The 20,763-nt window shown below is 48.3% G+C and overlaps 1 protein-coding gene across 8 annotated transcripts; it reads left to right on the plus strand.

The window, feature by feature from the left end:
* Positions 1-286: 286 nt before the first annotated feature.
* Srrm2 (serine/arginine repetitive matrix 2) lies at positions 287-20,760 on the plus strand. 8 transcript variants are annotated; one of them, XM_055604494.1, is made up of 15 exons: positions 295-508; positions 3,773-4,044; positions 4,899-5,006; positions 5,196-5,360; positions 7,073-7,150; positions 7,519-7,581; positions 7,839-7,871; positions 8,088-8,138; positions 8,716-8,808; positions 9,474-9,666; positions 11,203-17,777; positions 18,495-18,782; positions 19,821-19,934; positions 20,047-20,154; positions 20,255-20,760. In XM_055604494.1, exons 2-15 carry the CDS (start codon positions 3,803-3,805, stop codon positions 20,262-20,264), a joined length of 8,121 nt encoding a protein of 2,706 aa, XP_055460469.1. In that variant the 5' UTR covers positions 295-508; positions 3,773-3,802; the 3' UTR covers positions 20,265-20,760. The 8 variants fall into 8 exon arrangements, 7 of the variants coding, with proteins under 7 accessions (XP_055460476.1, XP_055460473.1, XP_055460474.1 ...); XM_055604496.1 differs by having other exon boundaries at positions 20,050-20,154; XM_055604495.1 differs by having other exon boundaries at positions 7,522-7,581.
* The last annotated feature ends 3 nt before the right edge of the window (positions 20,761-20,763 follow it).

The following is a 20,763-nucleotide window of genomic DNA, read 5'->3' on the forward strand; positions in this document are numbered from 1 at the left end:
CGTGCGCCTGAGCTGCTACTCGGCGTTGGGTGCTGCGGCCCCATACCCCTCCCCATCCTACAGAAGATTTCCAGTAGGCGTTGCAGCTTTGGTACAGTGCCACGCCTTTCCCCGCAGTGCCCGACGGGACTCGGTGTTTTTCGACTTCGCAGTCGAACGTCCCTTGCGCCTCAAAAAACTACTTCCCGGTGTGGCTTAAACGCCTGCGCACACCGGCACTACGGCTCCCAGAGGGCCCAGCGGTCCTCGTGATTGCGTGCTGACGCACTCGGTCGTGCTGACGTGCAACGCTGCCCAGGCGGGGTGCGAGTGGCGCAGTCCAAGCCCGCTGCGGCCCCTGAGGAAGCGAGTGAGGCGGCGGCGGCGGCGGCGGCGGCGGCGACCGAAGCGGGCGGGCCGGCAAGGCGGCGGCTTCGGGCCGAGGGATTCGTAAACTCGAGCAGCAGCTGCGGCAGGACCTCTCCGTTTCGGAGGCCGCGGCCGGAGGCGGCGGCGGCGGCGGCGGCGGGTGAGAGAAAGGGAGCGCGCTGGCCGGGTGGGGGAGGGGCGGCGGTCTCGGCCGGAGGCCAAAGCGCGCGGAGAACGGCCCAGGCCGCCTCGCGCAAGCGTGCTCGTCGCCTCAGCCAGCGCGGACGCCTTCTCTTCGCTTCCTCCCCTCCCCCCCGCCGCGGTTCCCGTCGCGCGCGGCCTTCGACTCCCCCGCCCCTCCCCCACATGACAACGGCGCGCGCCTCCGCCCGCCTGTTCGCCTTGGACGCGCGTCCCCGACGAGCTAGCAGCGCTCCGGGCCCCGATTTTCGCCTTTGCTCCGCTTGGGTCTGAGGAGACCCTCCGTCCGCGGTCTCCCCGTTTTCCGTCCGTCAGGTGGCGGGGAGGGGGCGGCAGCCGGGGCTCGTCTCTCGCGCCCGTGCTCCTGACCTGTCAGTCTCTCCACCGGATTGACTCCGGCGTGGGTCCCCCGGTCCTTGCTCGGAGCCCGAGAAACGGCCAGAGCCTCCCAGACTGCAGGGCGCCGCGCGGGCCCCTCCCCCATCCTTGAGGCCGAAAATAGGCTCGACGGTCTAGTGAGCCTGGGAGGCCTTGAACTTGAGAAGGCCCGGATTTAAACAGCATCGGCCCTGAGGTTATGAGTATGTGTGACGTGGCGGGGGTCGGGGGAGAAATCCCCAAATCTTAAAAGTGAGGAACCCGAACATATTCAGTCTTCAAGTGTAAGAAAGACCATGTGCTCCTTCCTTTCCTGCTTTTTTTTTTTTTTTTTTAACTTTGGTTTTATGAGATAGGATCTCTACATAACCTTGGCTGTCTCTACATAGCTTTGGCTGTCTCGGAGCTCGCTGTGTGTTAGATCAGGCTGGCCTCGATCTCAAGAGATCCTGCCTGCCTCTGCTGGGTTAAAGGCGTGCGTCACCATGTCCGGCTTCTACCCTGCTTTTTAAACATGTCTCCTCAAATGTTAAAGCTAGGGAGGCTTCGGGAGCTTTTCAGTGGGAAGAAGATTCTAGAAAGAAGATTTACAGCCGTGTCTGTGTCAGCCGTTACTAGGCATGAATTCTTTTCTATGCTGTTTCCATTTTACAGTTCTTGGAAGATGTCTCTGAATCAGAGATTCAGAAGGACACTGTTGCTTTTACTCTTTTGGAGTGGGCTTAGATTAGGTCTCTTCCTGGGTTAATACTGTAGCATGTCTGTTCCATGGTGCCTACGCAGTTAATAGTGTCTCAACACTGAGTTCTCTCTGTTTTACTCAACATCCATTTCTTGGATATTTTGTTGTCTCAGTTGCCGTTTCTTTCCTTTGAATATCTTAGTTCTAAATTTCTACCTCTTTGTAGTTTGACATTCTGATAAGTCCCCCGCCCCCGCGAATAATTTGCTTTTTCTTTCTGTTCTTTGGGAGGCTTGCATACTTTGGGTTCTTGTTTTAAGTGCTTCCTGGTTTTTAGCCTCTTCCCTCAGAATTCTCCAAAATCGTGATTTTAATGCCTTTTGCTTAGCTTTCCTTGCTCAGGGTATGGAAGGATTTTTGTCTGAAATGGTGGAAGTGTGAGTGAGTGGTTAAGTTGAAGGATTGTTCGAAACCTTTTGGAAAGGACAGAAATGAGGGGAGAAAGCCATATAGGCCCCAGATTTAGAGGAAGGAATGAAGGATTTTTTTTTTTTTTAAGACTCTTAGGAGTGACTGTTGGAGGTGGTACAGAAACAGAATTTTTTGGACTTTTTGTAAAAAGGGTTTTCCATTTTTTTTAATTTACACTTATATTTCTTAGATTTAGCTTTATTTGTTCTTTATCCTGGTAGACTTATTTTTCTTTTAGTTTTCTCCTGTGTTAACTGATTGAGTAGGATTTAGGCTAGACTTGAAATGGCATGAGGCAAAAGTTCATCTGGGTGCTTGCTTGACATTCAATGTTTGCCTGTATATATATTTCTCTCAACTTAGGTGTTTTTTTTCCCCCCAGGCATTGGTTGATACTACTTTTCAAATTTCATGAATGTAACCTTTTATCCAGCTCCATCTTTTCCATCTGCTTTTATTAACCTCCACTTTCCCCTGGGAGTGCTTGTGTGTGTGTGCATGTGCTTGTCTGCTTGTTTAATGTTAGTTTTCTTTGACATGTTCTGAGAAGAGTTGGAGAAAATGTTTTGGAGGAAAAACAGTAAAGCATATACAGTGAGAGGGAAATAGAGACTGAGTAATACAGTCCAAAAAACTAGAGCTTGGGAGTTTTCAGTAATGCTGAGGTTGGAACAACATGAAAGATAGAACCTGACAGGAAAAAGGGTTAAATTGAAGGGTAAAATAGGACTAGGAGAAAAAAAAAAATAGAGTGCCAGAACAGGGACTGATAGGGAAAGTCAACAGTTTTATATTAAAGTAAGGTAAGGAGTTTGAAGGTTTCTAGATACTTGTAGAAACTATGGGAGCAGTTGGAACAGAGGAAGGTGGTTTGATACATTTAGACTGAGTTGAAAACAGGGAAATATTTAACAAGAGCTAGCCAGACTTGGAGGAGCTGCAAGCTGTGTGATAAACCTTACTGGGAAGTTAACTGAAACAGTAAAATCAATGTAGTTGGTAGGAGCTATGACTATTTGGAGTCAAAGTGATGGCTTACCTTCCCCATGTGAAGGATAAGCGTTTTTGTCCATGGTTCCTCTGTGTTTCTGATGTTCTTGCTCACCTATAGTTTGGATGTGAGACTGCGTAGACACTTGGTTTATGTTAACTAGCCAGTTTACCTATTTAGACACCTAGGAATGTTTAATACAGTACGTGTTTGTTCAATATTTTCTTGGCGGAGTCTTTGAAAATAGATTGTAGGCTTTTATTTAGGTGCTTCTGATCGATGGTGTTTTGTTGTGCTGTTTGGAGGATTTGGTTACCAGTAGTAGTAGAGTGTTTGAAGATAACATCTGTGTGTGTTGTGGCCAAAGCAGAATAAAGGAGTAGTGTGGAGAGATTGTAGAGAAACTGGACTCTTGTTTGCTTAGGGTAAAGAAAGAAATGTCAATACAAAGAAGAATGGCTTAGGGCTTGGTGAAGGAACATTGTGAGAAAAGGATTAGAAATAGGGCTTGACTTAGTGGAAAGGATGGAGTGTGGGGAGGATCAAGGGAGGGGTTTGTTTGCAGACTAGTTGAATGAGGAAGCATCATTTTGCTTCAGCATGAGACTAAGTGTTGCACTAAGGGTTAAGAGAGCCAGAGATGTGGTAAGTAGGTAGATTGGGGCCAGGAGCCTGACCGGTGTCTCCCCGCTACCCCTCAGGAGCGGTGGTGCCCCCCTGGGCACAGGGCCATGTACAACGGGATCGGGCTGCCGACGCCCCGGGGCAGCGGCACCAACGGCTACGTCCAGCGCAACCTGTCCCTGGTGCGGGGCCGCCGTGGTGAGCGGCCTGACTACAAGGGAGAGGAGGAACTGCGGCGCCTGGAGGCTGCCCTGGTGAAGCGGCCTAATCCTGACATCCTGGACCACGAGCGCAAGCGGCGCGTGGAGCTGCGATGCCTCGAGCTGGAGGAGATGATGGAAGAGCAGGGGTGAGGGAATGGGTGGGGAGAAGCCAAGCACTGGTGAGTGCTTAGTTGGGTGTTAGGTGTGGGATGTGTGGAAAGATACTAGAGCTGGTTGAAAGAGTCCTAAAAAGGAGTTGTAAGAGAGAAAAAAATGAGCTTGAGGAATTGAGAAGTCATGCATGGGTCAGTGCAGAGTGGGATGTCAAGGAAACTGTCTGGAGAATTAAGAGCAGCCTAAGGGGGTCTGAATTACTTAGCTGAATTTATGAAGGGGAAGGGGCCCATCAAGGAACAGAAATGTGCTGTACAAAGTAGCATCAGGGAGAAGAGCTAGTTAACTTGACAGGTGTTGTTACTGGTAGGATTGAAGGATTGCGGCCGTGGAAGGTGGAAAGGGAGAGAAGATCGGAATTGAGAAAGTATTTGAGTAGAGGATATCATGAGTTGGCAGAGAGGTTGAAATTTTGGAAAAGGAGCACATTTCGGTAGAAAACCCGTTTAGAGCAGTGGTTTTCAAACTTGAGCAATGGTATCCTTTTATACATTATGTCTTTGAAGTCCCAGGAAATAAAAGATCTATTCTTGTTGAAGTTGGGAAGGAGCACTGGGAACTCTGCCAGCAAGCAAACTGTCCTCTCTTGGCCCCTGAATTATAGCTTGTTTAAAATCCACTGTTCTAGGGTGTATAGTGTAGAGAAGGAAGGAGGGTCATGGGGAAAGATCAGAGAAACTTAAGGATTATTATTTGAGTGACAGTGAGTGAAAAGTACTGTGTGCATGGAGAAGGAAAGAGGACACTGTTGGGAAAGGAAGCAATAAAAATTGGGACTTGGGAAAGCTCCTGTCAAGCTCTAACCTTGGAGGAATTTGTTCTTCAGGTACGAAGAACAGCAAATTCAGGAAAAAGTGGCGACCTTTCGACTCATGTTGCTGGAGAAGGATGTGAACCCTGGGGGCAAGGAGGAAACCCCTGGGCAGAGGCCAGTGTGAGTGTTGCTCTGTTCTTTGGGGTCTGTGGTATTGTAGTTACTGCTGTCTGTTACCTGGGACTTGGTTTTGCCTTTGTCTTTCTCAATCCATAGCTTTTTGACTCCTTATAATTCAGTTCTGAATTAGGGCTCTGACCTTTGCTCCTTGTATCCTTCAGATTTTGGGTTTTTTTTTTTCCTTTTCAGGGTAACTGAGACCCATCAGTTGGCAGAACTGAATGAGAAGAAGAATGAACGACTCCGTGCTGCCTTTGGCATCAGTGATTCCTATGTGGATGGCAGTTCTTTCGATCCTCAGCGACGTGCTCGAGAAGCTAAGCAAACAGCTCCTGAGCCTCCCAAACCATACAGGTACTCAGAAAGAGAAGTCTAGGTCTGCTTTCTGTTTAGAAGCACTCTTGTTATATTGTTATTACTAGTAGACTATTTAAATTTTTTATTTATTTATTTATTTATTTATTTTTGAGACAGGGTCTCATAAAGCTTTGGCTGTCCTGGAACTTACTATATAGAATAGGCTGGCTTGAACTCACAGAGATCCACCTGCTTCTTCCTCCCAAGTGCTGGGATTAACAGCATTTGCCACTACCCCCAGCTTATTCCTAAACTTTTTAGATTTTGTTGTCTTCGGGTCGAATTTTTATGTAAAAGTGTTGTGCTTGTATATATGTTTTAAAACCATGTGCCTGGTGTCCCTGGAAGCTAGAAGAGGATATCGGATCCCCTGGTGCTAGAGTTATAGATGCTTGAGAGTTGCCTTAGTGCTGGGAATGGACCTCTAAGTCCTCTGGAAGAGCAGCTGGTATTCCTGGCTGCTAGTTCCCCCTACTCCTCTTTTTTTTTTTTTTTTTTTTTTTTAAGACAGGGTTTCTTTGTATAACTTTGGCTATTCTAGACTCTCTTTGTAGATCAGGCTGGCCCAGTACTCAGAGATCTGCCTAACTCTGTCTCCCAAGTGCTGTGATTAAAGGCGTGGGCCATCATGCCAGGCTTCCAGCTTGTATTTTTATTTTATTTTAATTTTTTTGAGAATGTGTGTGTGCATATATGTATGTGTGTTTGTTTCTGGCTGTCCTGGAACTCAACTCTGTAGACAAGGCTAGCCTTGAACTCCCAGAAATCAGCCTGCCTTTACCTCCCCAGTGCTGGGATTAGAGTGGTGCACCACCACTATCTGACTTTATTTTTATTTTTTAAAAAGAATTATTTAAGTTAGTTGTATTGGTGCAGGCCTTTGATACCAGCACTTAAGAGGCAGATAGATGCAGGTGGATCTCTTGAGTTCGAGGATAGCCAGGGCTGTATATTAAGACCCTGTCTCAAAACAAACAATTATTTAGTAAAACCAGGTGACACACTTTTAATGTATCACTTGGGAGGCAGAGGCAGGGTGATCTCTGTGAGTTGAGGTCACCTTGCTCTATAATAGTTCCAGGACAGTCAGGTCTATATAGGAAGACTTGCCATAAAACACAGATACACAACACACACACACACACACACACACACACACACACACACAGAAGGAGAGGGGGAGAGAAAGAATGAACCTAGGACTTACTAGGTACACAACTTCTTTTAAGATTACATCTCCACCTGAAACAGGGTTTCTCTGTGTAGCTTTGCCTGTTCTGGAACTCACTCTGTAGACTAGGCTGGTCCTGAACTCGGATCTACCTGCCTCTGCCTCCCAAGTGTTTCAGTTAAAGGCATGTGCCAACACTGCCTGACAAGCTTAAATCTTTTAATTCTGAACTTTTCACACACACACACACACACACACACACACACACACACACACACACACATAGCATGTAGTAGTTGTCCTAAGATGAAACAGTTATCAGTGAACTGCTGCAGGTATATTCATTAGGGTTAAATTTTTTTGTTGTTGTTTATGTATATTGGTGCTCTATCTACATATAGAGCTTGCATACCGTAAGAGGGGATTTGAACCCCTGAACTCTGGAAGAGCAGCCTGCTGAGCCTCTTCTCCAGCCCATAGGGTGAAATGTTTTAAGGAAGTTTGTCTTAGCACCCAGAGTCTCTTTGCCTTTTCCCAGCCTTGTTCGAGAGACCAGCAGTTCTCGCTCACCAACTCCAAAGCAAAAAAAGAAGAAAAAGAAGAAAGATAGAGGACGGTAAGTTGTTTGGAAAGTAGACTCTGCTCCAGAGTTACCTGCTTGTTGTTGGACTTTTAGAAGTTGACCTTGTTTTCAGGTAGTTGAGACTCGATTGCAACGATAGTTGAAGGGAAGAGAATTCCTTCTTCAGGTTTCAGCGGAGAAGAAATGTGTGTGTTCAGATTGAGACTAGCCCAGCCAAAAAGGCTACCCAGTAGCATTTTGGATTTGAGTTTTATGCTTATTGATAGAATATGGAAGTAAATAAAAGGTGGCCATTGATGGTGTTGGGTTGATTCCCGTGCTTTGAAGCATCTTTGATAATTGTAGGTGAGAGGGCCAGAAAGAAAGCCAAGTAGAATGACTTGCTTCTGAATCTATTTTAGCAGGTCAGAGAGCAGTTCTCCTCGACGGGAGAGGAAGAAAAGCTCAAAGAAGAAGAAGCACAGGTATGATGTGGAAAGTTATTTTTGTTGTTTTCTTTTTTAAAAAGACAGCATATCTACATAGCCTTGGCTGTCCTCAGACTCAAAATGTAGACCAACCTGTTCTCTCTAATTCTCCCTACCTTTGCTGAGATTAAAGGCATGAACCACTGTGACCTGTGGCTAAGATGGAAGTTCTTGGGAATGATTGGAGGCAGCTTGTGAGCTGAAGAGTAGGTGTGGCTTAATGATTTTCTCTCTCTTTTTTTTTCCACTAATAGGTCAGAATCTGAGTCTAAGAAACGGAAGCACAGGTAAGAGTTGTTTGTGGCATGTGGGAGTTTGTTTGAAGGCTCTGTAATTTATGCTGTCTTTGGTCTATAGGGGGTGCCCCCCCCCTTTTTTTTTTAGTAGAGCTCAATCCTTTACCTACCTGTTATCAGTAATAATTGGCCAGTCATTTCCATTTCACTTTAGATTTTATTACTATTTTAAAAATTCTTCTTAGACAACATTTTCTTATTTTCTAGGTCTCCTACTCCAAAGAGCAAACGTAAATCAAAGGACAAGAAGAGGAAGCGGTAAGTGTATTTTTGGAGGAAGTAGAAAAATGAAGGGAGGCATTGAAATCAGTTGTGCCATTTACTGACTGGTAGTTAACGATTGAAAGATGGGGTGTCTTAAGGAGGAAACCTAAAAACTAAAACTGAGTGTGTGCTGTGGCTCAGCAAGTAAAGGAAAGCCCTTTTCTTTAAACCTAAAGATCAGAATTTTTTTCTCTGGGACTGACATAGCAGGAAAGAATGAACTCCTATAACTTGTATTCTAACTTCCTTCTGCATGCATACTTATGTACTCAAACTAAATTAATTGGTTATATATATATATATATGTTTGTGTATGTGTGTCTGTTTTTGAGAACAGGTTTTTTTTGTTTGTTTTTTTTTTTTTAAATCCCTGATTATTATAGAAGTACTCTGTAGATAAGGCTGGCCTCAACTCATGGAGATTGGCCTGCTTCTGCCTCCCAAGTCTTGGGATTAAAGGCAGGGTCCCCCATGCCATGTTTGTTTTTGTTTTTGTTTTTGTTTTTAATGAGTTTGGAGAATTAATAATAGATAAAACAGTTTCTTGAGGTTTGTGGTGAATTTCCTTCAGGTCTCGAAGTACAACACCAGCTCCTAAGAGTCGCCGAGCTCATCGGTCAACTTCTGCTGACTCTGCTTCTTCCTCTGATACTTCTCGTAGTCGGTAAGGGGTAGTCCAAGAGGAATGGAGGGAGAGGGAATGATGGGTTAATCAATTTAATATTTATTGAGCGCCCACGGTGTGCTAGGCGCTGCACAGACCATTCCGAAGACACGGTCCCTGCCCTCTAGGAGCTGACAGGCTAAAGCAACAGGATGGACAGACATATACATTTCCCCTTGTCTTTTTTTTTTATTTTTATTTTTGTTTGTTATGATGTATATGGACTGCCAGAATAGGGCGGGGGTGGTTTGCTGGTTTGGTGGTGTCTGGGGGAGAAAAGAGTCCTTACCCTGGCTTCCTTAATCGGGGAAGGCTTCCTGAAGGAGGTGGGCTCAGAGGTGAGTTGTGAATGAAGTGGGTAGGGAAGGGCCTGGGGTGGAAGGTTTGGGTATTTGGGAGGGTGGTGAATAAAGGGGTAGAAGGGCTTATGTTACTTGGGATTATGTTGGGAAGAGATGGAACTAAAATAGCACTTGTGATTGTATTTTTGAAAGTGATTTGAGTCGTGTGACCAATAAGTTTTTTGTTTTTCTTTTCCTTTTTTTTTTTTTTTTCGGAAAGGGTTTACATATAGGAAAGTAGGTTGCAAGCTGTGGGTGGAGGGGGTTTTTTATTCTCCCTTGAGCTGATTTCCTTGCTCTCCCCTGCCCTCCATTAACTCACAGGTCTCGAAGTGCTGCAGCTAAAACTCATACAACAGCCTTGACTGGGCAAAGTCCTCCCCTTGCTTCAGGGCATCAAGGGGAGGGAGATGCACCATCTACTGAACCAGGTGCCACCAATATAAAACAGCCTAGTAGCCCAGACCCCTCTACAAAGCAGCCTGGCAGTCCTTATGAAGACAAAGACAAAAAGGAGGTATGTTCTGAATTGGTAGGTGTTTATTAGGTTGTAGGGTTTTACTGAGGGATCCGCCTTAAAAGGATAAGTATAGTAAATAGAGTAGGGTAGTTTATTGATTTAAAAAAAAAAATGTCCTTTTTGAGTTATGGTCAGGTTTAGCTATGGAGGTTGGCAAACCACTGTAGAAGGCAGTAAGTGAGTGAGTTGGAGATGGAGTCAGAGAAACTGTATGAGCACGTATGAAGATATTTGGACAGTATTCAAAGAAGATACAGAATGAAAGAGTTCTATGAGTTAGAACTCAGAAAAGTGGGCAAGTTTAGTGCTGCATGATGGACATTCTATAAGAAACTGCTAAATATTTGAGTTCCTATTTATACATTCCTCTTTCAGTTACCAAGTCATTTTATACATCTGCAAGTATTTTAAGAGTTATGACCCACTAGATTGTGAGTTTTCACAATGAAACTATTGTATTATTGGTGTAACTTAATATCTCACATATTTTGTTTTTCATTTAGAAATAGCTTTTTTTTAAAGTTTAGGTTTTTAGAAGTGTTGCCTGCTTTGTATGCTTTTTTTTTTTTTTTTTTTTAAAGTTACATTTAGGGTGTTTATGGTTTGGCTTCGTTTTGCCTATTCCTGCAAGACCCTGCTGAATTAATTTTTGTATGTATGTAATGAGGGGAAGGCAGGCATGTGTGTTTGGATGGCAGAGGACTACTTGTGGGCTCGGTTCTTTATTTCTACCTATATATGAGTTTGGGGGATTGAATTCTGGTGACCAGACTTACGTGGCAAGTGCCAATATGTTAGTCAATTTTTTTTTTTTTTAAACATAGACCCTGACTATCCTGTAACTCACTACATAGTGCAGGGTGACCTCAAACTCACACAGCTCCACCTGCCTCTGCCTCTGCCTCCTGGGTGCTGGGAGTGTTGGGCCACTCAATTTTTAGCATACTTTTAAACCTTACGCCATTTTATATTTTAACTTAGTAGTTTAGTCCATATTCAAGGGTAAAGTTATTGTCGCCCATACTGTTTTCTCTTTCAATTATACCTTTTTTTGGGGTTAGTGTTCATATGTATCCCACACACACACTGCCAGACTCCGTCTCTTTAAAAAAAAAAAACAACCTTATTCTCAGGATACTGATGGTATTTTGTTGATAATGGTAATACATTGTCTTTTCTCTGAATTATTCCTTGAGGCCAGAGATTGTCCATATAGTCAGATTCCCGCCCCCCCCCCCACTGCTTTATTTTCTTAATTTAAAAACACTCATTTGTATTTGTATGTGTGCATGTGATAAGTGCACATGTGCAGGTTTGAGAACAGCTTTGAGTAGGTTTCTCTTTCCACCATGTGGGTCCAGTGGTTCGTAGTACACTTGTTCAATCTAAGCATTGCATGATGTCTTCTGACTGAATGTGCCTATGGGTAGGGGAAGAGGTATATAGAGGAAAGTTTTACTAGAAACTGTTGGGGTCTCAGGGGCCACAAGGTTTTGGTTTTTATCGCTGTTCCTACTTTCTTTTCACTCTTAGAAATCTGCAGTTCGACCTAGTCCCTCTCCGGAAAGGAGCAGCACAGGGCCAGAATTACCTGCCCCAACTCCGCTCCTTGTTGAGCAACATGGCGACTCCCCACGACCCCTTGCAGCAATCCCATCCAGTCAGGAGCCAGTAAACCCCTCATCTGAGGCCTCCCCAACCCGGGGCTGTTCACCACCTAAGTCTCCTGAGAAACCTCCCCGATCGTCTTCCTCAGAGAGCTGCCCGCCCTCCCCTCAGCCTACCAAAGTTTCTCGGCATGCCAGCTCCTCTCCTGAAAGTCTTAAACCCACACCAGCTGCTGGGGCCCGTCGAGAGATTTCTTCTTCACCTACATCTAAGAGTCGCTCACATGGTAGAGCAAAGCGGGATAAGTCTCATTCTCATACACCATCTCATAGAGCAGGGAGGTCCCGTAGTCCTGCCACTAAGCGGGGACGATCTCGATCTAGAACCCCTACCAAGAGAGGTCATTCTAGGTCCCGGTCTCCTCAGTGGCGAAGGTCACGGTCTACACAGAGGTGGGGAAAATCTAGAAGTCCTCAGAGGCGTGGCCGGTCTAGGTCGCCTCAGAGGCCAGGGTGGTCTAGGAGCAGAAATACCCAGAGAAGAGGCAGGTCAAGGTCAGCAAGGAGGGGCAGGTCACACTCTAGATCTCCAGCCACTAGGGGCAGATCCCGTTCTAGAACACCAGCTAGAAGGGGCAGGTCTCGGTCAAGAACACCTGCCAGACGCAGGTCGCGATCCAGAACACCTGCTAGGCGCAGGTCACGGTCTAGAACACCAGCTCGCAGGGGCAGGTCTCGATCAAGAACACCTGCTAGGCGCAGATCTAGGACCCGGTCACCAGTTCGAAGGCGGTCTCGAAGTAGATCCCCAGCCAGGAGAAGTGGCCGGTCACGCTCTAGAACACCAGCCAGGAGAAGTGGCAGGTCACGCTCTAGAACACCTGCCAGGAGAGGGAGGTCAAGGTCTAGAACACCAGCTAGAAGAGGCCGCTCTCGCTCTAGAACACCTGCCAGGAGAGGGAGGTCAAGGTCTAGAACACCAGCACGGCGCCGATCTCGCAGCAGAAGTCTTGCTAGACGTGGAAGATCACACTCTAGAACACCAAGAAGAGGAAGATCTGGTTCATCATCAGAGAGGAAGAACAAATCTAGAACATCTCAGAGGAGGAGCAGATCCAACTCAAGCCCAGAAATGAAAAAATCTCATGTTTCCTCAAGACGGAGCAGGTCTCTCTCTTCACCAAGATCCAAAGCAAAATCTGTGAGGCGTAGCCTTTCAGGTTCCTCTCCATGCCCTAAACAGAAATCACAGACTCCACCAAGGCGAAGTCGTTCTGGTTCTTCGCCACCTAAGCAGAAGTCGAAAACACCACCAAGACAGAGTCGTTCAAGTTCCTCTCCTCAGCCTAAAGTAAAACCTGGCACACCACCAAGACCGGGTTCTGTAACAAACATGCAGGCCGATGAGCGCTCTGCAACACCACAGAGACACAGCCGTTCTGAATCGTCACCTGATGGTGAAGTAAAATCAAGGACCCCATCAAGACAAAGCTGCTCTGGGTCTTCTCCTCGAGTGAAATCTGGCACACCTCCAAGACAGAGCCCTTCTAGATCATCATCTCCACAACCCAAAGTGAAGGCTGTAGTATCACCAAGGCGAAGAAGCCATTCTGGCTCCTCTTCTCCTAGTCCTAGTAGAGTGACATCTAGAACACCTCAGAGGCAAAGCAGGTCAGTGTCTCCCTGCTCCAAGGTGGACTCTAGATTGTTAAGACATAGCCGCTCTAGATCTTCCTCACCAGATACTAAAGTGGAACTGGGAACACCTCTGAGACACAGTCACTCAGGGTCCACATCACCATACCCAAAAGGCATGCTCCAGACTCCACCAGAGCAAAATCTTTCTGAGTCAAAGTCACCCTGTCCTCAGAAGTCTCGGGATTCACCCACAGAAAACTCTGGATCCTTTTCCCTCTGTCCAGCTATAACACCTAGTACACTGCCAGGAGAGAGCTATTTTGCTTCCTCATTTGTGCAACAGAAAGGACAATCTCAAACTTGGCCAGATACTTCAAGTCCGGAAGTAAGGCAGCTTCACTTGGAATCTCCATTGGTGCAGAGCAAATCTCAAACATCTCCTAAGGGTGGCCTTTCCAGATCATCATCTCCAGTCAGTGAGCTGGCACCCAAATCACCAGTAAAAGAAGATAAAGGTGAATTATTAACAGATCCAAAGCTGAAATCAAGAATGTCTCCTGAGCAGAGTAAGACTAAGCCTGACTCTAACCTTTATCTCTCATTAGACTCTAAATCTCTTTTGGTACAGAGCAGATTGGAACCTTCTGAATTAAAAGAGAAACTAGGTTTAATTCAAGAGGATGTTGCTGCCTCATCTTCTATACCAGGAGACAAATTTAGTCCTACACAGGACAGGCCTGAGTCCTCTACAGTACTGAAAGATATACCTAGAGTACTATTAAAAGAAAGAAGTGGAGCTGGCTCACCTCCAGACACAGGAGACCAAAATAGTTTGTTACCTAATTTAAGCCAAGATGAACTAATGGAAGTAGAAAAATCTGAGCAACCATTAAGTCAAGTTTTATCCAGTTCATCTCCAGAACATAAAGAAATGCCTGCAAGCAACTTTGAGTCATCTCCTGAGCTAGAAGAAAGGCCTGCTGTATTGTCTGCTCTTGACCAAAGCCAGTCACAACCTTCTTCAAAAGCAGTGGAAATCCCTGCAGTATCTTCATGTTGGAGTGGACCACAGATTTCTCCAGAACTTAAAGAACTGTCTCATTCTCCCCCCAGGGAGACTAGCTTTGAGTCACCTTTAGAGTTTAGAAACTCAGGCTCTGTTTCAGAACTAAATACTGGATTTTCTCCTGAAGTTAAAGAAGAATTGAATGGACCATTCCTTAATCAAACAGAGACAGAGCCATCTCTGGACATGAAAGAACAGTCAACGAGATCCTCCAGGCGCAGTAGTTCAGAGTTATCCCCAGAAGTAGTAGAAAAGGTAGGAATATTTTCAAGTCAGAGTGTGTCTTCTCCTGTACATGAGACTGTACGTAGAACACCTTCAAGAGAAAGAAGTAGTTCCGCATCTTCTCCTGAGCTGAAAGATGGTTTACCCAGAACTCCATCTAGGAGAAGCCGGTCTGGGTCTTCTCCAGGACTTAGAGATGGGTCTGGGACTCCTTCTAGGCATAGCCTATCTGGATCTTCTCCTGGGGTCAAAGATACTCCTCAAACCCCATCCAGGGGACGAAGTGAATGTGACTCTTCCCCTGAACCAAAAGCATTGCCTCAGACTCCCAGAGCACGAAGTCATTCTCCATCATCCCCAGAGCACAACAACAAGAGTGTTACCCCTCAGAGAGAAAGGAGTGGGTCAGAATCATCAGTAGAAGAGAAAACTGTGGCTAGGACCTCTCCTGGGCAAAGAAGTCGATCTGGGTCTTCCCAAGAGCTTGATGGAAAACCCAGTCCATCCCCACAGGAAAGAAGTGAATCAGACTCTTCTCCAGATTCTAAACCTAAGACTCGCACTCCTCTTAGACAGAGGAGTCGTTCTGGATCATCTCCAGAGGTTGACAGCAAATCTCGACACTCTCCTCAGCTCAGTAGGTCTGGTTCATCTCCTGAAATGAAAGATAAGCCAAGAGTGCTACAGAGAGCTCAGAGTGGTACGGATTCTTCCCCTGAACACAAAATACCTGTCCCGCGGGCCCTGCCTAGACGTAGTAGATCAGGTTCATCAAGCAAAGACAGGGGCCCTTCACCTGAAGGAAGCAGTAGTTCTGAGTCCTCTCCAGAACATCCACCCAAATCCAGAACTGCTCGAAGAGGCTCCAGGTCCTCAGTGGAGCCAAAGACAAAGTCTCGCACACCACCTCGACGTCGGAGTTCTCGTTCGTCTCCTGAGCTAACCAGGAAGGCTAGGGTCTCTCGTAGAAGCCGCTCTGCTTCCTCATCACCAGAAACCCGCTCCAGAACTCCACCAAGACGACGAAGAAGTCCTTCAGTATCTTCACCAGAGCCAACAGAAAAGTCAAGGTCTTCACGGCGGCAGCGCTCAGCTTCATCTCCCCGTACTAAGACAACTTCAAGGAGAGGCCGGTCTCCTTCACCAAAACCACGTGGACTCCAAAGATCCCGCTCCCGCTCACGTAGAGAGAAAACCAGAACAACTCGACGCAGAGATAGGTCTGGATCATCTCAGTCAACATCACGGAGAAGACAGAGGAGCCGGTCCAGGTCCAGGGTTACTCGTAGACGGCGGGGTGGCTCTGGTTACCATTCAAGATCACCTACCAGACAGGAGAGTTCCCGAACCTCTTCTAGACGCAGAAGAGGCCGCTCTCGGACACCCTTGACCAGTCGGAAGCGCTCTAGGTCTCGAACATCACCAGCTCCATGGAAGCGCTCTAGATCTCGAGCTTCACCAGCTACCCATCGGCGATCCAGGTCCAGAACACCCCTGATCAGCCGGCGCCGGTCCAGGTCTCGGACCTCACCTGTGAGTAGGAGACGGTCAAGGTCAGTGAATAGGCGTAGATCTCGATCAAGAGCATCCCCAGTGAGCCGAAGGCGATCCAGGTCTAGAACACCACCAGTAACTCGCCGTCGTTCAAGGTCCAGAACACCAACAACACGTCGTCGTTCTCGTTCTAGGACTCCTCCAGTGACTCGAAGAAGGTCCAGATCTAGGACTCCACCTGTAACCAGGAGGAGATCTAGAAGCAGAACTTCACCTATTACTCGCAGAAGATCAAGATCCAGGACATCCCCAGTCACTCGGAGAAGATCGAGGTCTCGCACATCTCCAGTCACCAGGAGGCGGTCCCGTTCTCGAACCTCTCCTGTGACACGCCGCCGTTCCAGGTCCCGAACTCCTCCAGCTATTCGGAGACGCTCTAGGTCTCGGACACCACTGTTACCACGCAAGCGCTCTCGAAGTCGCTCACCACTTGCTATCCGTCGCCGTTCTCGGTCTCGTACTCCTAGAGCAGCTCGAGGCAAACGGTCCTTAACAAGATCTCCTCCAGCCATCCGTAGGCGGTCTGCATCTGGAAGTAGTTCTGATCGGTCACGTTCTGCTACTCCTCCAGCAACAAGGAATCATTCCGGATCTCGGACACCTCCTGTAGCACTCAGTAGTTCTAGAATGAGCTGTTTCAGTCGTCCTAGCATGTCACCAACTCCTCTTGACCGATGTAGATCACCTGGAATGCTTGAACCCCTTGGAAGTGCTAGAACACCCATGTCTGTCCTACAACAAACTGGTAGCTCAATGATGGATGGTCCAGGTCCCCGGATTCCTGATCATCCAAGAACATCTGTTCCAGAAAACCATGCTCAGTCTAGAATTGCACTTGCCCTTACAGCCATCAGTCTTGGCACTGCCCGGCCACCTCCATCTATGTCTGCTGCTGGCCTTGCCGCAAGAATGTCCCAGGTTCCAGCTCCTGTACCTCTCATGAGCCTCAGAACAGCCCCAGCTGCCAACCTTGCCAGCAGGATTCCAGCAGCATCTGCAGCAGCCATGAACCTTGCTAGTGCCAGGACATCTGCTATTCCAACATCCGTGAACCTTGCTGACTCACGAACACCAGCTGCTGCAGCAGCCATGAACTTAGCCAGTCCCAGAACAGCAGTGACTCCTTCAGCTGTGAACCTTGCTGATCCTCGAACCCCTGCAGCCACGGCTGTGAACCTAGCAGGAGCTAGAACACCAGCTGCATTGGCAGCTTTGAGTCTCACAGGCTCTGGGACACCCCCAACTGCTGCAAATTATCCGTCCAGTTCCAGAACACCCCAGGCTCCTACCCCAGCAAACCTGGTGGGTCCTCGATCTGCACATGGCTCAGCTCCTGTGAATATTGCTGGCTCTAGAACCCCTGCAGCCTTGGCTCCCTCAAATCTTTCCAGTGCCAGGATGGCTCCAGCGTTGTCTGGTGCAAATCTCACAAGTCCCAGAGTGCCCCTTTCTGCTTATGATCGAGTCAGTGGCAGAACCTCACCTCTATTGCTTGACAGAGCCAGGTCCAGAACACCACCATCTGCCCCAAGCCAGTCTAGAATGACCTCTGAGCGGGCTCCTTCCCCTGCTTCAAGAATGGTCCAGGCTCCTTCACAATCTCTTCTCCCTCCAGCACAGGATCGCCCTAGGTCCCCTGTGCCATCTGCTTTTTCAGACCAATCTCGTTCAGTTGCCCAGACCACTCCTGTAACAGGGTCTCAGTCCCTTTCATCTGGGACTGTAGCAAAGTCCATATCCTCTGCTAGTGATCACAATGGCATGCTTTCTGGCCCTGCCCCTGGGGTGTCCCATGCTGAAGGTGGGGAACCACCTGCCTCTACTGGGGCCCAGCAGCCTTCTGCATTGGCTGTTCTGCAACCAGCTAAGGAACGGCGGAGCTCTTCCTCCTCTTCGTCGTCATCTAGCTCCTCCTCTTCCTCATCGTCATCATCGTCATCCTCTTCTTCCTCTGGCTCCAGTTCTAGTGACTCTGAGGGTTCCAGCCTTCCTGCTCAACCTGAAGTGGCACTGAAAAGGTGAGAGAATTAAGGAATCTAGGGAGACAGGGATTTACAATGGATGAGGGAGTTGGGAGGGAGAAATTTGTCACAAGTACTTGGCTTTGAGAAAGTCTAGGGGACCTTGGCCTTCAAGCGGGGATTAAAAAGAATGCTGGGTGGGGGCTTTGTGGGGAGGAGTGGGACAGATAAAAGTCTCCAAAGGTTAATTCTCCAGAGGATAATGATAAGTTTTCCATCTCTACAGAGGACAGAACTAGAGGAAATGGACTTAATTTTACAGCAGGAGGGATGGCAGTTAGACCTCAAGAGGAACTCCCTGGGCTGGAAGGATCTTCAGAGGTCATCCCATCCCTCTCCCTGCCTCCAGGCAGGACGGCCCCTCCCCAGCCAACCTGCACACACAGGGGCCTCCCCAAGCTGCGGCTCTCCAAGGAGGAGACCACCCAGCTTCAGCTTCCACATCTGAGTCCAGGGTCCTTATTCCTTCATCAGGGACATTCTTGAGGTTTAACCTTGATCCCTTGTGCTTCGGGCCCCAGCCTGTTGCTTGTGTTAGCAGAGGTTTGGTCAGCTCCGTGCCACTGCTCCAGAGAAGTGCTCACTGGCCTGCCTTCAAGTGTTCCCAGGGCCTTTCTCAGGCACCCCTCCCCCACTGCCGTTCCTCCAGGCCAAGGAAGGTAGGGTTGGGGCTGGGGCATTTTGTCTCCTTGTGATACCTTTCCTCTCTCACAGGGTTCCCAGCCCCGCCCCAGCCCCAAAGGAGGCTGTTCGAGAGGGACGCCCTCAGGAGCCAACCCCAGCCAAACGGAAGAGGCGCTCTAGCAGCTCTAGTTCCAGTTCCTCCTCCTCCTCTTCTTCCTCCTCCTCTTCTTCCTCCTCTTCCTCTTCCTCCTCTTCCTCCTCCTCTTCTTCTTCCTCCTCCTCTTCTTCTTCCTCCTCCTCCCCATCCCCTGCTAAGCCTGGCCCTCAGGCCTTGCCCAAACCTGCAAGCCCCAAGAAGCCACCCCCTGGCGAGAGGAGGTGAGTGTTTTCTTACCTGTTGTGGAAGGGGGATTGGGGGTGAGTTCTCCAGTAAAGGGACCCTGGGTGAGGTTCCTCGTGTGGACGTCTGTGTCTGGTTGTACGGGAGGAGCTCGGCACTCCTCCCATTCTCCCACAGTGTTGTATTATGAAGGGCTGCACTATCCATCTGAGGGCCCAGGCCTGGGAAGTCATTCTTCCTCCCTCTCCCCTCCCCTGACAAGCAGCCTGGTCCCAGAGGTTCTAGCTCTAAGTCTCCCCATTGCTGCTGCAGGGCTCTGGTCTGGCCACCGTCATCTTCTCCCGACTCTGTCCACAGCCTCCTCCCTGTCTCCCTGCCTCCACGCCATTCTCTTCCACACGTAGCCAGAGGGATCTTTCTAAAACGCACATCTGGTTACTTCCCTTCACTCCACAAATCCTTCCGGAACGCCCTGTGGCCTGCAGGATAAAGTGCCACCTCTGCGGGAATGGCGTGTGAGGCTCTTCACCAGCTGCCCTTGCCCGCCCTGTGTTCCTCCTGCCCGCCCCCACACATGCCCTGTGCTCCGGCCATACTCAGCGCCTTGCAGTCTAAGGAGAGCCCCATGCCTTTGGAATGCTGTTCCTTCTGCCTGGGATTTCCTTGTCTGCCTGGTGAACTCGTTCTGCAAGACTGCACTCAAACAGCACCTCCAAGAAGACTGCCCTGCCATTTCCCTGTCCTGCCCAGGCCCATGCATATCCATCCCTGCTGGGCTGTTTCCTATTTAGGGGGCGTGTGTGCCTTCATTGTTGACCTCCTTTACTACCAAACAAAATTCCTCCAAAGGCAGGGACTCTTTTATCTTTGCATCCCCCGCTGCACCCTGTGCCCTGTCCACTGGGGCACTCGGTGGATGGTGTGCGGGCGGATGGGTGAGTGCGGACAAAGGTGGGTCTGAGGCTGGCCCTGTGTGGTGTGAGGTTTGGTGGTCAGGACCTGGGTGGGTGGTCCTGAATGCTTGGCTGGTGGGTTTAGGAGGATGTGGTGCTATAGAGACCTACTCTGCTCCCTAGGTCTCGAAGCCCTCGAAAGCCAATAGACTCCCTTCGGGATTCCCGATCCCTCAGTTACTCACCTGTTGAGCGTCGCCAGCCCTCGCCCCAGCCCTCACCAAGGGATCAACAGAGGTACGGCCCGTAGCAGGTGCTAGTAACCTGGCTCATCTAGTCACCATTAATTTGTAGGCAAAGGGTTATTTTATTGGTCCTGTTCTAGTGCCTAATTTCTGTTCTCTTGTAGCAGTGAGCGGGTTTCCTGGAGAGGCCAGCGAGGGGACAGCCATTCTCCTGGCCACAAGCGTAGAAAGGAGACGCCTAGTCCCCGGCCTAATCGACACCGCTCCTCCAGGTTTGTCTCCTTGAAGTCTGGCCCTTCTGAGAGCCAGTAGTTAGTTGGGACCAGAATAAAGTCATGCTTGGTGATAGTTAATCAGTCTTCTCTGTTGCAGGTCCCCATAATCTGGATTCCACCTCGTGCTCTGGAGACATGAGTATTCTTTTTCCCAGAAAAATCATGGGAGGAGTCTTTGTCTGCCTTCCCTTGAACCTTGGCAGCATCTTGAGGGGAGGGCAACTTCCCCCTCTTTTTTTTTTTTTGTTCCTGTGAAATGTTGGTATCTGTGAGTTTTTCCTAGTTCATGTGTTTTGGGGGGTTGGAGTGGGAGGGAATGTGAGTTTAGGGAGGGAGGGGCACAGTTCCTGACACCTAGGCCCTGGAATTGTAATGACCCAGGGAAGCTTTTCCCCAAGTTCTTGGGGGGGTGACTGATGGTTTAGGACTTGGTAAGTCATGTGTTCTTAGAAGAAAAAGGAGTTGAAGTTGGTTAGCCCTGCTACACCCCCTTGACAAGGTGTGACACCCTCCCCCCATCTTTGTTTCTTAAGGCATTTTGGTTTTTTAAAATCTGTACAGCAAAAGCAACTTTTCTGTCAAATAAAATGAGAAATGCAGTGATTG

This window comes from Psammomys obesus, unplaced genomic scaffold, assembly GCF_907164565.1.
Source record: "Psammomys obesus unplaced genomic scaffold, mPsaObe1.curated_primary_1811, whole genome shotgun sequence".
In the NCBI taxonomy this organism is placed as follows: domain Eukaryota; kingdom Metazoa; phylum Chordata; class Mammalia; order Rodentia; family Muridae; genus Psammomys; species Psammomys obesus.

Bases quoted from the DNA above. Each gene is read 5' to 3' on its own strand.
- Srrm2 (XM_055604494.1), top strand. From the start codon at position 3,803: ATGTACAACGGGATCGGGCTGCCGACGCCCCGGGGCAGCGGCACCAAC. The intron at 9,667-11,202 runs GTATGTTCTGAA...TTTCACTCTTAG, and splicing joins AAGACAAAGACAAAAAGGAG to AAATCTGCAGTTCGACCTAG. The intron at 19,935-20,046 runs GTACGGCCCGTA...GTTCTCTTGTAG, and splicing joins TCACCAAGGGATCAACAGAG to CAGTGAGCGGGTTTCCTGGA.